A 17,981-nucleotide genomic window follows, 5' to 3' on the forward strand; every position below is an offset into this window, starting at 1 on the left:
TCTGTGAAATGGAGATGATGCTCCATTGTCTCCTGCTGCATTTTTCTGAGTTTTAAATGAAATAATCTATGTACAGTTCTTAACACAATCTCAGGTACACAAGTGCTCAATATGACAATCTTGATTGATATGGAAAGTCCTAATTTACCTCACACCTATACCTGCCCACATTCCCCCAGTAAATGCTTGTACACCTCACGTGACAGAGGACTCAGTGCCAGTCAAGGTGACACCCACCCCCTTCCATCTGTAGGTAACTCTGACTGCTAAGCATTGTTTAGGCCTGATTAAAAATTTGTTCTCAACAGCTGATTTCCCCATCTTTGCCACCTGTTCCAGAATTTCCAAAAAAGTTCCTGGTCAGTGCCCCAGAGCAATCAGACACCTAGCCCTTCTTGCCACCTTCCTTATGCCTTTCTGATCTCAGCTAGATATAGGTGACTACTCAATGGCGAGGCCTTGGGCACCCAGATCAGTGAGATTCCTGGAGCGTCAGGCCCCTGGGTGTAGGGAAAGCAGGCCCAAGATTGCTGTGGTCTGTCCCAGCAGCTGTGAGGCTGACTCTTGGGATGTTCTGCATCCATGCGTGCCCTGAAACCCCAATAAGTGGGTTGGGCGGTCCCAGAAAGGGCGAGCGGCATGGGACGCCCCTGGAGTTGGATGGAGGATTCACAGCTGGTGAAGAGTGGAACAGCCTCTCAAGGTGGTCAGTCTGTCCGCTCTGACTGTGCTGTGCTTCCCACGCTGACAGTACGAGGCCCGTGTGCCTGAGAACGCAGTGGGCCACGAGCTGCAGAGGCTGACTGTGACCGATCTGGATGCCCCCAACTCACCGGCATGGCAGGCTACCTACCGCATCGTGGAAGGTGACAACGGGGACCGTTTTACCGTCACCACCCACCCTGAGAGCAACCAGGGTATCCTGACAACCAAGAAGGTGAGTTGGTTTGGGCTTTGTACAAGGGCCACACCTGGGACAGTCAGGTCTGCAGCCTCCAGGACTAGGGGGTACCACCTGCCTTGGGAGACGTACCTTGGACCACTCACCAGGGAGTGTACCAGGCCAGTGGCTTGCAACACTTTCCCATTCCTCTTGGGTTGAGGAATTCCTTTGTTCAAACTAAACCTTACCCAGGGACCCAATTCATAAAACAGATTCATAAAACAAAGTTGCTGATCTAATTGAGGCAGATCAGTGGGGCCCCTCCTCCCAGATCCCAGTGTCCAGTGGCTGCTTCCAATCAGTCTTACACAGAGGGTCTCTGTTTTATTGGAATTCTTGATAATTTTGCATTCAATCCATAATTCACATCTAGGTGTTTGGATAGTAAAATGTTCTAAATTACTTAGTAGTTAGGCATACCCTTGCCTCTCAAAAAGTCTTTTAATAAAATTGATGCTTCAGGAAGATGGGTCCAATCTTTCTTTGATTTCTTTTACCTCCTGGTTTATTATGAAGAATGGCCCAGTTTGAGAAGCAGGGCTTTATATAATACTTTAAAGGCTTTCCCCTCCTGGCAACCAAAACTTTGTAACAACCCTTTCACACTGTGAAATGAATTTCATTTATAATATAACTTCTCTTAACTTATGTAATTTCTAGAAAAATGGAATGCCCTAACTGTAAAATAAAGGAGAATTTTACAGGAAAAGTTACTGATTATAAAATATTTCCATATGTAAACCTTTGGGCACAAGTACACTAGAAAACATAATGAAGTGGTCAGTTCCTTGTGCATCGTCCAGATGTAGTAGATACTATATGTCGCTCTAGTGACTCATATCACGAGTGGTATTGATGTTTTTCCAGAACAACAAATAAACAACTTTGGGAAATGCCTGAACAAATCAAATTACGAGCTCCCCTCAGAAGTTGCATTCCTGGAAAATTCAGTATAAATTAAAACCACACCAAAAACTCGGTTTGTATGTAAAACACATTCTAGACTATAAATATAAACAGAACATCACAGCCATAAATACATGAATGTCCAAGGGGATATATTGGCAAGTCACATGGGATATGGGACAGTTCTTTGTGTCCCTGCCCCAGCCTGTAAATGCCAGTGGCATTTTAGGTGTCATTAGGACACCTAAAAATGCCTCCTCCAACTTTCTACAACACCCCCTAGGGGGTGTCATCACCCCATAGGGAACCAGTTCTCGGCTTAGGGCTTATTAGTCTAGTTGCCTTTGGGGTGGTGGTCTGAGAGGCCCTGCTGGATGTCCACTCAGGAAATGCAGGAGGCTCTGTGGGGTAGGGAAGGGGCAGTATTGTTGCTGGTGGGAGCCTCCAGCCCCTCGTTGTGGGCCCTTTCCTTCTGGCATCACAGCACTGCATGGGGCCTCCTCACAAACTCGCGGCTCAGGTCCTCCTTCCTGTTCTGTCCCAGGGCTTGGATTTCGAGGCCAAAACCCAGCACACCCTGTACGTTGAAGTGATCAACGAGGCTCCCTTTGTGGTGAAGCTCCCAACCTCTACGGCCACCATAGTGGTCCACGTGGAGGATGTGAATGAGCCGCCCGTGTTCGTCCCACCCTCCAAAGTCATCGAGGTCCAGGAGGGCATCCCCGTCGGCGATCCTGTCTGCACCTACACCGCGCAGGACCCGGACAAGGGGAGTCAGAAGATCAGGTACATAGGAGCTGGGCTTAAATTCAGCTAAATGCATGGGTACTGTTGGATGGGTTGTTTATTATGGCCAGAATGTGTTCTAATTGCCATAAAGACTATTAAATATTTTGAACGTCACCCCTGTACAGGGCCTTCCCTTCCTACCCTCCACATGGCTGAAGTCCAGGGGACAGGTGTTCCTGCTCCCTCTCATGTGTCCCTGCTGGGCCCCCCACCTTCTGCTCAGGCTCCCATTTGGGGGTGAGATGCATTTTCCACGTAATCCTGCTTAGGAGCCCTGAGTCCTATGAAACCCTCTGCCAATTGGCATGAGGAAGCTTTGAATGATGACTCCAGAACTCTAAGTATTCTGAGTGTGATTCTTCTCAACTTTTCTGCTCCAGCTACCACATCCTGAGAGACCCGGCAGGGTGGCTAGCAATGGACCCAGCCAGTGGGCAGGTCACTGCTGCAGGGGTCTTGGACCGTGAGGATGAGCAGTTTGTGAGGACCAACATCTACGAAGTCATGGTCTTGGCCACGGACGATGGTGAGAGCTTCCTCCCAGCCCCTCCACATGAGCACCTTTGGAGCCAAGGACACAGCATGTCCCCTCCACAGACAGAGTGTGGTGTGGGGAAGTGGTGTCAGCAATCCTAGATGGGAGGTCAAAGGGGTCTCTCAGAGGGGTCTTTTAAAGGGTGGTCCTAGGGTTGACTGGTTTCAACTTCCCTAAGACCCAGGAGTTAGGAGGTATCCTGAAGACTCCTTTCAGCCTAAGTTTGTGTTTCACTGAGCCCTGAATTGGCCTGTTGGTTTCCCCTTGTGAATGATTGAAAGGGGCTGCCTGGAAAGTGTCATGATTGATTAGTGATGTCACACCATGACAGGATTGGGGGTGATGATGTAATTACCATCTCTTTTTTTTTTTTAAAAGATTAAGGTTTTCTTTTAAATTTTATTTATTTATTTATTTATGGCTGTGTTGGGTCTTCGTTTCTGTGCGAGGGCTTTCTCTTGTTGCGGCAAGTGGGGGCCACTCTTCATCGCGGTGCGCGGGCCTCTCACTATCGCGGCCTCTCTTGTTGCGGAGCACAGGCTCCAGACGCGCAGGCTCAGCAATTGTGGCTCACGGGCCTAGTCGCTCCGCGGCATGTGGGATCTTCCCAGACCAGGGCTCGAACCCGTGTCCCCTGCATTGGCAGGCAGATTCTCAACCACTGCACCACCAGGGAAGCCCTACCATCTCTATTTGACACATACTGAACCAAGGCCTGGAGGCAGGCGAGAGGTTACTGCAGGGCTGGGAAGCAAAACTTCCCTGAAGCTGATCAGCAAACACTGCATCAGCCCTGAGGTTGCCAATAGGTTTCTCTTTGTAATAGATTGGTAGTGGCTGTCTGGATGAAGTGGCTGCAACTGCGCTGTGATCAGTTAGTAATGTCTGCCATGGACACAAAATGAGAATGATGGTATGTATGCCATGCATTTGCCATCACTGGTTTGATCTATAATGAAGCTAGTGTACAGAGGCTCTTGAAAGGTTACAGTTAGACAGTAAATAGGACCCTCCTGAGGCTGATTGGGTAGGTCCTGGGGGAGCTTAACACTGATTCATCAACCCAACCAAGGGCAGATGCTGAAAAGAGATCATGTGTGTGATTATGAACAGGGAGCCCTCCCACCACTGGCACGGGGACCCTCCTGCTAACACTGATGGATGTCAACGACCATGGCCCAGTCCCTGAGCCCCGTCAGATCACCATCTGCAACCAAAGCCCTTTGCCTCAGGTGCTGAACATCACAGACAAGGACCTGTCCCCCCACACCTCCCCTTTCCGGGCCTGGCTCACACACGACTCGGACATCTACTGGACGGCAGAGGTCAATGAGAAAGGTAACTCAGTGGTGGTGGCAGATGGGTGTCTGCCCCCTACCAAGACCCAGCACACCTTCCTGCCCCAGTGTCTTGTGGGTCACCGAATTACCAGTCTCCTCAAGAATGTCAGTTAAATGCTGCTTATTAACTTAGTGTAAGCCTTTGGAATTCCACAGGAACCCTTAAAGACCATTCTAGCTCAACCACCTGCCTATACAATTGGAAAAACAGGCCCAGAGAGATGGGATGTGCCTTTCTCCCTCTCACATGATGAGGGAGTCAGAACTCCAGCACGGTGATAACAGCTAACATGCCTGAGCGTGCTTGCTGTGTGCTATGTGCGCTTCAGACGCTTTACATAGATTCGGCTACTTAATCCTCGCAACAACCCTGTAAAGAAGGTACTGTTATCTCACACATACATGCATGTGCACCCATTTTTACAGATGGGGAAACCAAGGCTTACAGAAGCTTAAATATCTTGCCAAGGGCATTATGGTTAGAAACTGACGGCCCCAGGATTGGAATGCAGGCAGTCTGCCATACCAGGATGCTTTGCAGCTTACCATTTATTAAACCCTGGCGATATGCAAGACGCTTTTTGTACTTTTCCATATTTAATATTTCTACCATCCTCTGTGGTCAGTATTTTTATCCCCATTTACAGATGAGAATGAGGCTCAGAGAGGTTAAATAGTGTGCCCAAGGGCACAGTGTGGATAAGCAGTGGAGCAGAAATTGAAGCTGGGGTCCCTCACCCCCACATCCTGCTCCCAGCCACCTCCCTATCCTTCCTCCTTCCCATCCCCCTGGGGCTCCTCAGCCTTCAGTGGTTTTTCAGTTGTCACAGGACTGGAGAGGGGACTTGCTGGCATCAAGTGGGCAAGGACCCAGGTGTGTGAGAAAGATGCATCCAGGCCCAAGTGCCAGTAAGGCCCCTGGAGAAACCCTGCTCACTCTGGTTTAAAGCATCTTCCTCTTCCTCTTGGGACTAGAGTCCCCCAGGAGGGGAATGGGGAGCCAGAACATTCAGGTTCTGCCCCGAAGTAATGAAATGCCTGGTACCTATTACTGCTGCTGATCCCCGCCCAGAAAGGACTGGGGAGACCTGCTTCAGACACACATATTGTCTCATTTTTATGATTCCTGTGATTTGGGGATGTATATCCAGCACCTTTCCTTGAGGGAACCCAAGTTGGTCTCCTGTCACCCCCTTGTGGCCTAGAAGCCAATTTTTCCCCTCCCTGACTGTATCGTTTACAAAGCGTAGACTCTGGAGCCAGAATGCCTTGGTTCAAGATCCAACCCTTCCATTTACCAGGTTTGTGATTGTGGGCAAGTTACTGAACCTCACTGTTCTGCAGTTTCCCTACTTGTAGAATGCTGCCATAATTGTACCTACCTCCATACAATCACTGTGAAGATTAAATGAGTGCCTGAAAGGCATCCTGTCTGGTATATCAGTGCTCGGTAGATGCCAGTGGCCATCTTCACCACCACTGTTTCTCAAACAATCACAGATCTGGCTCTGTCAAGTGTGAGCGTTATGCCCAAAGCTCAGTGGTACCAACACCTGATACTAGCATTGATACCTGGTTCTTGATTTTGACTTAGTTGTTCTATCTGACCATGTTTTTTTGTCAGAGGAGTTAATCCAAACTCTACACCTGTGTGACCTTGGGCTGCTTACTTGACCTCCCTAAGCTTCAGTGTCTGCATTTGTAAAATGAGGATAACAGAACCTGCCTCTTAAAGTTGGGGTGGAGGTCAGAGTTGGGCTTGGCACATAGTAAGTATCAGTTTAGTCACTGACACCGCCACTAGCACCATCATCAGCTGAGACCTCAGCCCTCCAGTGTGGGAACAGGATAGCGGGAGGGATGTTTGGGTGAAAGACCCCATGTTGGCCTCTCCACTTGGTAGACCAAACATTCAGCCTACAGAACTCTCTCTGCCTGCCGCTGCTGAATGGCAACAGGGTGAATTCTCCCTTCTGGCCTTTTAACTAAGAGGGGCCCAGCGAGTGTGCAGCGCCTTTGAACTGAAAATGGCTTGAGGTCACTGCTGAAATAGGCCAGCAAGCCTGAGGGTGGGCGGGCTAGAAACGTGGGGTTGTTTTTGAATGTCCCAGTGATGGGGGGACACTACTGACATTTAGTGGTGAGGACTTGAATGCTTGGGAAGGTTCCTCATGATGAAGAATAGTTCCACCCAAGCTAATAGTGCCCTCTTTGAGAAACTTGGGTCTAAACTGAAGGCCTTTCTTCAGAGAGGCCTCTGACCCTATATTTCTCACCCACAAACACAGCCCCCCTCCCCACTCCAGGAGTGCCGCACACCCTCCCCAGAGCGGTACCCGTTGTGCAGGCCGCACTGAGGCTTGGCTTCTGCTCTGTGGCTGCCTGCTGCCCGCCCCGGGCCTTTGAAGGCTGGTTAGCGCAGTGCCCATTGCAGCCTCACTGCCGGCATCTCTGAACCTGTGTGCAGTCACTCATGCTGGGATAACACAGGTTAGCACCCTCTCTGATCTGCTTAACAACATCAGTTACAACACCAAGTCATATGCATTTGGATTTATTAATAATTGATGCTCACTCAGAATATCCGTGTTTCAGATACTGAAATTCTATCATACAGTTGAGGTATAAACATTATATTTACTATGGCAAGAGCAAAATGCTGCAATAATAAATGGTAGTGAACTTTCAAATAGGAAAACAGGTGGCCAGTTAATGTAAATATTAAAAGATTGGGTTAGCTATCTTTTAGGAAGAACAATGTTTGTTTGTTTGTTTTGCGGCAAGGAGCAATCTAGCAGCTAATGGTACTGAGAAATTATTGGCTCTGCATGCCATGACTTTTTAAAAACATTGTATTTAAAAAATGCTGTGATTATTGATTTATTTTAAATAAAGTGATGAATTTATCCAAATAATCCTTTCCACAGTGGTAAATTTGGCTTTGGCCGAATATCAGTTTTTAACACTTGGTATAGTGTGCTTTGGGGATATTGCTTCCTGTTGCCCAGATGCAGAGGCTGCCTCCTCAAACCTCCGTCATGGTGTGCTCGGTTCCCACCATTTGCGGTCTCCTGAGATGAATAATTATCTGTCCACTCCAGGAGACACAGTGGCCTTGTCCCTGAAGAAGTTCCTGAAGCAAGACACATACGACGTGCACCTTTCTCTGTCTGACCACGGCAACAAGGAACAGCTGACGGTGATCAGGGCCACCGTGTGCGACTGCCACGGCCACGTGGAGACCTGCCCCGAACGCTGGAAGGGGAGTTTCCTCCTCCCCATCCTGGGTGCTGTCCTGGCTCTGCTGTGTGAGTGCTGGCACCCTTCCCCTTCTGAGGACAGGATAGTTAGAAGACCTGATTCTACCCTGAACTTCAAGGACTAAGGGGCCACCAACATTGCGCATCTGTTCCTTATACTCTTAATTCCGGGAGTGTCATTCGATCCATAGATGTTTATGGAGGTTCTGGAAGGTGCCAGGCTTTGGGGATATATTGGGGAGCAGTCTCGACCCTGCTGTCAAATCGTCTAGTGGCTAGAGCGGAGGTTCTGAAGGCGTGGTCTCCAACCAACAGCATTAGCATCACCAGGAATTTGTTAGAAAGGCTAATTCTCTGGCCCATTCCTGACCTACTGATTCAGAAGCTTAGGGGTAAGACCCGGTAATCTGTGTTTTAACAAGCCCTTCAGGGGATTCTGATGCATGTTAGAGCTTGAGAGCCATTGGTCTAGTGAGAAGAAATGTTTAGTTAAAAACTAATTTCTTTGCTCTAAAGGTAGAACCTATCACATTTGCTTTTTTCACTCTCTGAATTGTCCTTACACAGAAAACATGCATTCAATCACATATGAATACAAGAGTAAGCTTTAATTAGTCATCATACTGTGCAGCAAGCACTGTGTTAGGCGCTGAGGGTGCAACACTTAACAAAACAGACCAGTCCCTGCCTTCATGGAGCTTACTTTCCAGTGCAGAGAGCAGACAACAAATAATCTGGCAGAGAAATAGGTGTTGCTATGGATTAAAAGAAAGTGGGGGGAGGAGGTCTGCCATTTTAAGTAGGGTGGGCAAGAAGTATCCTTACAGAGAAGGGGATATTTGAGTAAAGACCTGAAAGAGGTGAGCAAGCAAATCATGCAGATATCTAGGGAACATCAAGTGCAAAGGCCCTGAGGCAGCTCTGTGCTTTGTGTGTGGAAACAGCAATGACTGGGATGGAAAAAGCAAGAGGGAGACGAGTAAGAGATGAGATGAGATGAGGTCAGAGAAGTGATGGGTGTGGCGGAGCAGTGTGTTGGGCCTTGTAGGTTATTGTAAGCACTCTGGTTGAAATGGGAAGTCATCGGGTTTGGAGCAGAGGAGCAATGTGATTTGACTTGAATTTTATAGGATTCCTACTGAACAGACTGTAGAGGGCCCCAAGGGTGGGGGCAGATTGCCATATGGAGCTACTGCCATAATCTAGGGGTGAGATGGTAATTGTGACTCAGACCCAGGGTGGCGGAGTGAGAGGTGGTCATGTTTCAAGGTAGAATCAATTCAGATTCATATGTGGTATGAGGAAAAGAGCCATCTATGATTCCAAGGCCTGAACAAGTAGAAACATGGAGCTTCCATTAACCAGTTTGGGAAGGACCGTGGGATGAGTCCAAATGGGGAGGTATCAGTAGGCAGCTGGTTATATAAGCTTTGGGTGCAGGTGAGAAATCCGAGTTGCCTCCTGCCTTTCCCCAGACCCAGAGGGGGAGGAAAAGGTGAGGGTGGGGTCACAGTCTAGCCCACAGAGGGTGTGTATCCCGAGAACCCATGGCCTCCCAAAGAAGGCTAGGTCAGTTTTGTCTGGCCAGAGGGAGACAGTGGTTTCCATCAGCAGGCAAAAAAAGGGATAAAGCTCAACAGTGGCTGTATCCTCTTATATTAAACAGCCACAGAGAGGGCCAGGGGGTACCCTCCTCATATGGGATTAACTGGGGGTAAGGCGAGCAACTAGGCACTAGCTGGCCAGTCCCCACTGTGTCCAAATAGACTGTCAGCCTTTCAAACCGTATTACTAAAACCTAGTCCCTCTCTTAAAATTCCTAAATAGCATTTGCACCTAAGTTCACATTACTGCATTATATCAAAGTTGCACTGTCTTGCTTTTAACTTAAAGTCTATGGCTATTAGAGGACACCTAGTGACTGAGAAAGAGTCATGTTGAAAAGTAACATCTGCTGGGAGATTCCCATCCCCACAAAGGAGGATTTCCTTAAGGACCAGTACCACCAATATGGGAAGACTGACAGTAAAATGATACAGAATTACAGGTGGGGGAATGAAGTCAGAATGCCAGTAGGAGGAGGCGATTTTAAGCTGAGAGCTCAAGGGTGAGAGCCATGCATATGCATAGAGAGTGTTCCAGCTGAGGCACGAGCCTGGTTGAAGGTTCTGAAGTGGGAGACTGCCGGGTATATCTGAGGAACCCCGAGGAGGCCAATGTGACTAGACTTGGGTGGCAGGGAGGGTTGGAGACAGGCAGGGGCCAGTCCTGTAGCCTTGACGAGGAGTCAGGGAATTTCCTAGGTGCAAGGGGGCCACTGAAGTGTGTTAAGCTCTGGCTGCTGAGTGGAGGGGTCTAGAATTAGATGGGGCTCTGGGGGTTTGCGGGTCCTGGCCAGCCGTGTGGTTGTTGGGGGGTGAATATTCACACTCCCCATCTCTTGCAGTCCTCCTGCTGGTGCTCCTGTTTTTGGTGAGAAAGAAACGGAAGATCAAGGAGCCCCTTCTGCTCCCAGAAGACGACACCCGTGACAACGTCTTCTACTACGGCGAAGAGGGGGGTGGCGAGGAGGACCAGGTGGGGCACTGGGGGGTCTGGGGGTCGGGAGGTGGGTGGCCCCCACAGCCACTGGCAGGGATGGTTTTGGGTCAACCAATTAACCATGTCAGCTGCGTCAACCAGGCCCCGGTCTGAAGCATCCGTCTTCTGAGAGGGTGTCTGGTCCATGGCTCTAGTGTCTTTGGCCCCAGCCGCCTCGACCTTGAACCTGTGCTTAACTGGGGAGGAGGGGGTTTGTAAACTTGGGCTTTCAGAGATCTCTGACATTATCTGTCTTCTAAGACCTACCCATGAACCAGAACATCCAAATGGTACGGAACTAGGGTGAAATGTAAACGGGGGGAGTGGAAGGGTCCTTCTCCATCCCGTGACCTTCCCCTTTCATGAAGGACTATGACATCACCCAACTCCACCGGGGCCTGGAAGCCCGGCCTGAGTTGGTTCTCCGCAACGATGTGGCGCCAGCCTTCATCCCCACACCCACATACCGTCCACGGCCAGCCAACCCAGATGAAATCGGCAACTTCATCATCGAGGTGAGGCATGGGGGTCCATCCTAGGGCAGCCCTTTATTCAAGCATCAGCAGCACGAGCACAGATGGGCTTGGAGTCTTGGCTCTGGGTTCAAATCCTAACTCTACCTCCAACCTGCTGTGTGACCTCTGGCATATCTGAGTAACTTCTGGGCTTCTGTTCCTCCTCCATAAAACCCTAAGTTTCAGAGCGGTTAAGAATAGGTTAGGAATTATTTCTTTATTCAACAAATATAGTGGTTGTTAGGAGAAAACTCTGGAGCCAGACTCCCTGGATTTGAATTTTTAAAGATCTCAGGTGATTCCAATCTGGAGCAAAGTTGGTGTCCTCTGTCGTAGGGTGCTTTAGGGATTGGAGGCATAATCACTTGGAACAGTGCTAGCACAGGGAATCTCCTAGGGAACATCAAAAACGGGTGCCTCTGACTCACCCCCCTGAGATTGTGATTTCATTGATCCGGATGTGGCTGGGGCTTCAGAATTCTTTTAAAGATTCCCAGATAATTTAAGTTTGGGAACCGCTGGCCTGGTACCTAACATGTATTAGGTAATGATAGCTATTGTTGCTAATAGCTAAGTGTCTCTGATATTCTCAATTCTGGTCACATATTTGATTTATCTGAGGAATTTTGAAAAATATCAATGCCTGGGACCCAGACATTCATTTTTTTTTTAGGATCTGATATTTTTAGTTCCCCAAAGAAATCAGATACATAGCCAGGGTTGTGAGAACCACAACCTAGGTACATAGAAAATGAGCGATATGAACCTAGCACAGCCTGGTACCTTGATAGCAGTCAGTAAAAGGAGGTTTTTAATACAAGGGAGGGGAGGAGGAGGGAGAGATGGTAGGGGAGGGAGGAGAGAAGGAAGGAGGGGAGGATGGATGGGTTTGGGGAGTTCAAGGAAGCAGCAGTGGGCACAGGGCTCAGTGGGTGGTCAGGATACCTCACTTTGGCTTGAACCCTTCTTACCTTTCTTGCTTTCTAGAAATAGCCTGGTGGTCAGACTCTGTTCTTTAGCCTGAGCATATTTGAGAATCCTGTGCAAAAACAAAAGCATCTGGGGAAAGTTGCTCAGGGCAACTTTGCCTTGGAGCCAAATAACCAGATTTTCCCTCCAGTTAGATGAAGACAGTTTCCAGAATATCTGTGTTGGACAGTTTGCAGATACTGTCTCAATTAATGCCTGCCTGCATCAACTCTGCAGAGTAGGAATCCTGTTGTCTTCCTCATTTCACAAATGAGGAAATAGTCTTCCACTATATGCCAGGTACTATGCTAATAAGTGCTTTTATATATACGTATATTCATTTATTCCTCTAAAACTATAAGAAGCCTTCCCATTTTAGAGATGAGGCGGGAAAAAATGGCATGGAGAGGTTACGTTTACACATCGTGTGTGCAGTCTGATTTCAGAGTCCCCACCCTGAACCGCTGGCCTGTCACACTGAGCGCTCGCTCTAGGCTGGGCCCTGTGCTGAGGATTTATGCGCATTATTTCATTTTCAACCTTCAAAACCTTAAAGGAGGGGAGAGCTGGCTTCGCAGATGAAGAGATGCAGGCTCAGTTAACTTGCCGGGGCTCTCACAGCTGCCAGGTGTCTGATCCCGCAGCTCCTAACCCCTGCTCTCTGTCCCCCAGAACCTGAAGGCGGCCAACACGGACCCCACGGCCCCGCCCTATGACTCCCTGTTGGTGTTCGACTATGAGGGCAGCGGCTCCGATGCCGCCTCCCTGAGCTCGCTCACCTCCTCAGCTTCCGACCAGGACCAAGACTACGACTATCTGAACGAATGGGGCAGCCGCTTCAAGAAGCTGGCAGACATGTATGGCGGGGGCCAGGACGACTAGGCCTCCCTGCCTGCAGCGCCGGGGGCCTAAACACCAGGCCCGCAGCTGCATCTCCAAGGGGTCTCCGTCCCCACCTCGGCCAGGGACTTCGGAGCTTGTTGAGAAGTAGCCTTAGCAACTTGGAGGGAAGAGGCGTGACATTAAAGGGGCAGGTTTCTAAGCCTTTCAGCATGGAGGGACCTGGGCAGTTTTATTTCAACAGTGAAAACCTCTTAGCCTCGGCCAGGGTTGCCGAATTTCCAGGAGTCTCTCCCCTGCCGTAAGATGCTCAGCCCTGTGTACCGGGCCTGGACCAACTCTGACTCCCGCATGTTGACATTCTCTCTGGAATGGACCCTTCTCCTTAGAAAGAGGCCTCTTATTGCAATCTGGATTTTTTTTTTTTTTTAAATGCTATTTTCAAAAAGTTAGAACCAGGTCCTCAGGCGCCCCTGGGGTCCTCCAGAGGCCCAGGCCAGAGCTGGCTGGCTCACGTGCCCTCACGCATTGCATTTCTCTCTGATCTCTGGGCCCCGAGGCCTTGTTTGAATGGATTACCGCGTTTTTATACCGAGCGTGTTTAGGTGGTCCTTTATTTTTTACTTTCCCTATCGATTGCTGTAGAGGAAGGGTGATGACAATGCTGTAAATGTACTAGAACTTTTTTATTAAAGGAACTTTTCCCAGAGGTGCCAGGGGAGTGGACTCTTTTTTTTTTTAATAGCAGTTTATTGACGTATAATTCACACACCATATCATTTACCCATTTAAAGTGTACAATTCAGTGGTTTTCTAGAACTTTCAGAGTTGTGCAAGGGGCAGAAAATGCTTTTAGCCCTGCAGGCTTCCCCCCAGCTTCCTCCTGATGGTAGAGGAAGCTCAGGATCTGTTTACAGGCCCAGGTAGGGGCAAACCTTCTGCGCGCCTCCCTACAGATTCAGAACTGCTATCTCTGTGTGAGAGCCGTTAACTTGCTTACCCCTTTGCAGGCGATGTCTTTTCTGGACCAGTGGCCGCACACGTACGTGGTGCAGTACGTGAAGATTTCCTCTCCTGTGCTGTGGGCTCTGTGTCGAAAGGCAGGGATTGGGGAGGATCCGGCTTCGCTCCTTCCCAACAAGTCCCTTAACCTCTACCTGCCTCAAGATTTTTCATGTATAAAATGGGGAGTTTTTATGGAGATTAAGTGAATTAATATCTGGCACATGGTAAGTGCTATCTGTGTTCATTGGTAACAGCTACCATTTATTCAGTACTTTTTAGACCCAAACAGCTCTTAACTTCAATTACTTCCTTTAAACAAATCCTCACAGTCACCCTCTGAGTCCCGGATCTTCCTCCTTTAAAGAATGGCCTCGTATTTTTTTTAAATGATGCCTGATGATCATCAAAATCAAGCCAGACAGAAAATTAGAGAACTCACCCAGGATGTCAATGAAATTGGAACATTCCTGACAACACCAGGGCACAGATGCAGGAATAAGGATGAAGAGGCAGCAGGGATTCCATGTGTGTCTTTGTTAAAGCGAAGTTTTAAATTTGTCTTTGCAATGAACCAGAAGAAAAGAATCCAAAGTGAAGCTGACGATGTCGCTGAAGTTGAAATCAATGTGTCCTTCCTGCAGGAGGGACTGATTCTTTAAAGCAATGGTGCCCCAAGCGCGGTTCCTGGACCAGCAGCGTCAGCATCGGCTGCCGAATCAGGAACTCCGCAAGCAGGACCCTGCAATCTTGTCTAACAGGCCTTCCAGGTGATTCTGATGCACGTGTGAGTTTAAGACCAAGGCTCTGAAGCGTGAGGCCGTGGGTGTCCTGAAGCCTCAGACCCTGGATGGGGAAGTTTAAAGGGAACTGAGTCTGCTAAGAAATCTCTTCACCTGGCCTTGGTCCATAGCACCTGAGCCCACGGTCACAGCACCTCCCGCCTCTCCCTCAAGCTGCAGCCTCTGGCTCCCGCAGCCTCAGCTTCCCCTCTACCAGGGCCCTGCTGCTATTGCTGCTACTGCTGCTAAGGTTGTGCGGGGAGGATTAGGTGTCTCAACCAGCAAACACCTGCTGCCCCTTATCTTAAACACCTCTCTGAGAAGCCTGAATAAAGCCTGAAACCCTATCTTCAGCTGAGACTAATAATAAAACCAAGGAGCCCCTGTCCAGGCTGGCCTTCCTCCCCTGAGATTTTTGGAGGGAGTGGAGGAGCAAAAGCAGCCTTTCCTAGCCAAGCCTCGTCTGTGCCGGTGGATCTGGATTCCCTTGGTGATGGAACCCGCCACCAGCCTCTGAGTGATTTGGAAGGAACGAGCCTGGGCTATGTGACGGGGATGGATGTTATGTCACTCTCTCACTCGGGACCTGCGTCTCATCTGCAAAATGGACTCTGGTCTTTAGGGCCTATAATAGTATGTCAAACTATTTGCAGCTGGTAGGTCTCCAGTGCTAACCACTCAGAGGGAGCGCTAACTGTAAATACCCAGTGTGGCCCGCCATACCAATGGGGACCACCTGCATGTTTGCTTTGCCTACCCTGAATGTGAATCTTTCACATTTTGAGGTCTAACAGTTGAGCGTGCATCCCTCCAATCTTTTCCCCCCTGTGCATTACATACACATTTTGCATTATATCTTTTCATAACAGGATGTAAAAGGATTGCCTTATTGTCTCCATCACATCTAGTTTGGATGTGCTGGCATGTACTTAATCTTACTACCATCCATGGACATTAGTGCTTCTAGTTTTTTGCCCTTAACAATGATAAAATAAATTCCCTGGAGCATCCATCTCTGCAGATGCTTCAAAGCCAGCCTTCTTGGACTTCCCTGGTGGTCCAGTGGTTAAAACTCCGCGCTTCCACTACAGGGGGTGCGGGTTCGCTCCCTGGTCAGGGAACTAAGATCCTGCGTGCCGCGCAGTATAGCCGAAAAAGAAAAAAGCCAGCCCTCCAACAACTGGGGAGGGGTGAGGGGGCCTGTGGTCCTGGTTGTGATCGAGGCCGCCTAATTCTAAGTGGAGGGTTCAGACGGGTTGGTGCTGAAAGGACCCCTCAGGCTCATTCTATTAAATGATTTTCCCCCCAGACTTAAAGCCAAAGTTGCAGAACCCAAGTCCAACAAAGAAATAACTGAAGTAAAGCTGTGGAAGAAGGGGTCAGGGTGCCCAGAGACCTGCCTTTGGCCTCATCCTCCCAATGTTTCTCCTTAAGAACCCAAATGCAGAGCATTTTGAAAATTGCCCCCAATCTACCCCTGTCATTTTTCAGATTGGAAAAGATAGAGGTTCCAAAAGCAGGGGACTCCCCAAGAATCTCTCCAGCTGGTCAGAGATGGGCAGAGCCCAGGCCTCACTTCTCACCGTGCCTTTTCCCTGGTGGCTGACCTGACAATCTTTTTTTTCCTCCCCAAAAGGCTGAAGATAGGAGCCATCTCACCAGGTGGGCTTTGCCAGTCCCTGAAGGGGCCCTGAGGGGATGGCTTTCATCCCCGGAAGGTTGGCAAAGTAGCCGAGGCCTCAAATTCCTGGCTTCCTATGCTAGACATGGACTTTCCTTAACCACAGGCCCACACAGGGATGCAGCAAGAAGACCCAGGTAGGGAGATGCTGAGGGATGGCCAGTAAGGGGGGGCCCTGAGGTCAGCCCAGGCAACGGTCCTGCCATTGAAAGGTGGGGGCAGTCACCCCGGGAAGCCCCTTGGGCAGCCCACACCCTTTGTGTCCAGTTCCAGACTCACTGGGGCTCCACTCCTTCTGGCTAAAGGCAGAGCCTACCTCCCACCTCCCACGAAAATAATCCACCCAGGAGGCGTGGTTCCGGGCACAGGTTCAAATCCCAGCACCTCCAGGCACGATGCCTTAGGCTAATCACTTAACCTTTCTGTGCCTCACTTTCTTCACCTGGAAGGTGGAGGAGTAAACGAGTCAGTATCTGTGAAGTGCTTGGAAGGCTGCTTGGCACAGGAGCGCTGCATAAGTGCTGTTCTCATCACTGCTGTGGTGGTGGCGGACAGACTGACAGCGTCGGGTCCTGCTCCTTTATCTCCACACTCCCAGCTTGGGCGGAAACAGCCCTTCCTACCCTCAGCGTTCCGACTGCAGAAAGGGATGTCAGTGGTTAGGGTGGCTGTGGCTTCCCCGAAGGCCCTTCCCCTCTGCACCCAGCAGAGGGCACCATCCACTCAAACCACAGCACGGCCAGCGCCTCCCAGCCTGACCGCTGCGGGCAAGGGAAGCTGAGGGTGGAAGAGCCACACTGGCTGCCGTGTGGCAGGGGCTGCCTTGGACACTGTGATGGTGATGGTGACGGTGATGGTGATAGTGGCGGCGGTCACTGTTTATCGGGTGGTGAGTGGCCGTGCCCTTCACACATGTGGCCTCAGTTACATCCATTCTCCCGCCAACAACCATTGCGGGGAGAGGTTTTACGGTTCTCTTTTTTAAAGGAAATTGAGGGTCAGAGAGATTAACGACCATGCACAGGCCAGGAAGTGACGGAGACAGTTTTGGGTCCAGGTCTCCATTAATTCCCTAGTATGGGCTCTTTTTACCAGTAGGAATAAAAAAACTCCAGCTACATTGGGAGCATGGGGCAGGCAGGCAGTGGAGGAGGCTCTTCAGGTATGGCCTAACCTCCTCCACGGCAGAGCTGGCCCCACTGACCCTGAGACTCTAAGGTCCTGACGCAGAAAAGCCACAGCATTTCCAACTGCATCGGGGGCATGTGGGGCATCACCCCAGGACTTCTTTATTCCTTAATTTAACAACTGTTTATTGAGTATGAGTTCGATGCAGGCACTGTTCTAGGTTGCAGGGGACACAGAAATGCAGAAAACTTAAAATCCCAGCCCTAATATATGGGGGGCTCCAGGAAAAAAATGTGTGTAGGGCCCACTTCCATGTGAGTCTAGGTCATAAACTGTAAATAAAAGATATCCTATCTTCCTACATAGACAAGCATGTCTTCATGGCGATCTGGAAGGCCAGGCTTTAATCTGGATTCCCAGACACCTAGAGTACTAGGCAGAATGCGGCTGCGTGGGCAGAGTTAGCCCCAGCCAGGAGCGTTGGTCAGCCTACTACTCTACCCACCCGGGCTCCATCCTACACCATGAGGGTCCTTGTGCACATGTGTGTGTGTGTATGTACTCCCCAGCCCACCCGTCCAAGCTCTGTCCACCGATCTACACAAATAGCTTTCCACTGACCACCCCTTGGGCCTAGGAGTACACACCTGGGCTGTGCTGGCTGCCCTCAGGACAGACCTGGGGAGGGCCTGGCACAATTTATTGCAGGGA

The 17,981-nt window shown here is 49.7% G+C and overlaps 1 protein-coding gene across 2 annotated transcripts in view; it reads left to right on the forward strand.

Moving 5' to 3' along the window:
• Nucleotides 1-13,388, forward strand: part of CDH3 (cadherin 3) — a 45,507-nt gene extending 32,119 nt beyond the window's left edge. The window contains exons 9-16 of one of the 2 annotated variants that reach the window (XM_036835087.1): nucleotides 752-937; nucleotides 2,394-2,635; nucleotides 3,019-3,164; nucleotides 4,287-4,511; nucleotides 7,615-7,821; nucleotides 10,220-10,350; nucleotides 10,722-10,868; nucleotides 12,510-13,388. In XM_036835087.1, coding sequence (XP_036690982.1) covers nucleotides 752-937; nucleotides 2,394-2,635; nucleotides 3,019-3,164; nucleotides 4,287-4,511; nucleotides 7,615-7,821; nucleotides 10,220-10,350; nucleotides 10,722-10,868; nucleotides 12,510-12,719 — 1,494 coding nt within the window. In that variant the 3' untranslated portion in view covers nucleotides 12,720-13,388. The remainder of the gene's footprint in view (nucleotides 1-751; nucleotides 938-2,393; nucleotides 2,636-3,018; nucleotides 3,165-4,286; nucleotides 4,512-7,614; nucleotides 7,822-10,219; nucleotides 10,351-10,721; nucleotides 10,869-12,509) is intronic. The other variant, XM_036835088.1, reaches the window with a different exon arrangement.
• Nucleotides 13,389-17,981: the final 4,593 nt, after the last annotated feature.

This window comes from Balaenoptera musculus, chromosome 19, assembly GCF_009873245.2.
Source record: "Balaenoptera musculus isolate JJ_BM4_2016_0621 chromosome 19, mBalMus1.pri.v3, whole genome shotgun sequence".
NCBI classification, from domain to species: Eukaryota; Metazoa; Chordata; class Mammalia; order Artiodactyla; family Balaenopteridae; genus Balaenoptera; species Balaenoptera musculus.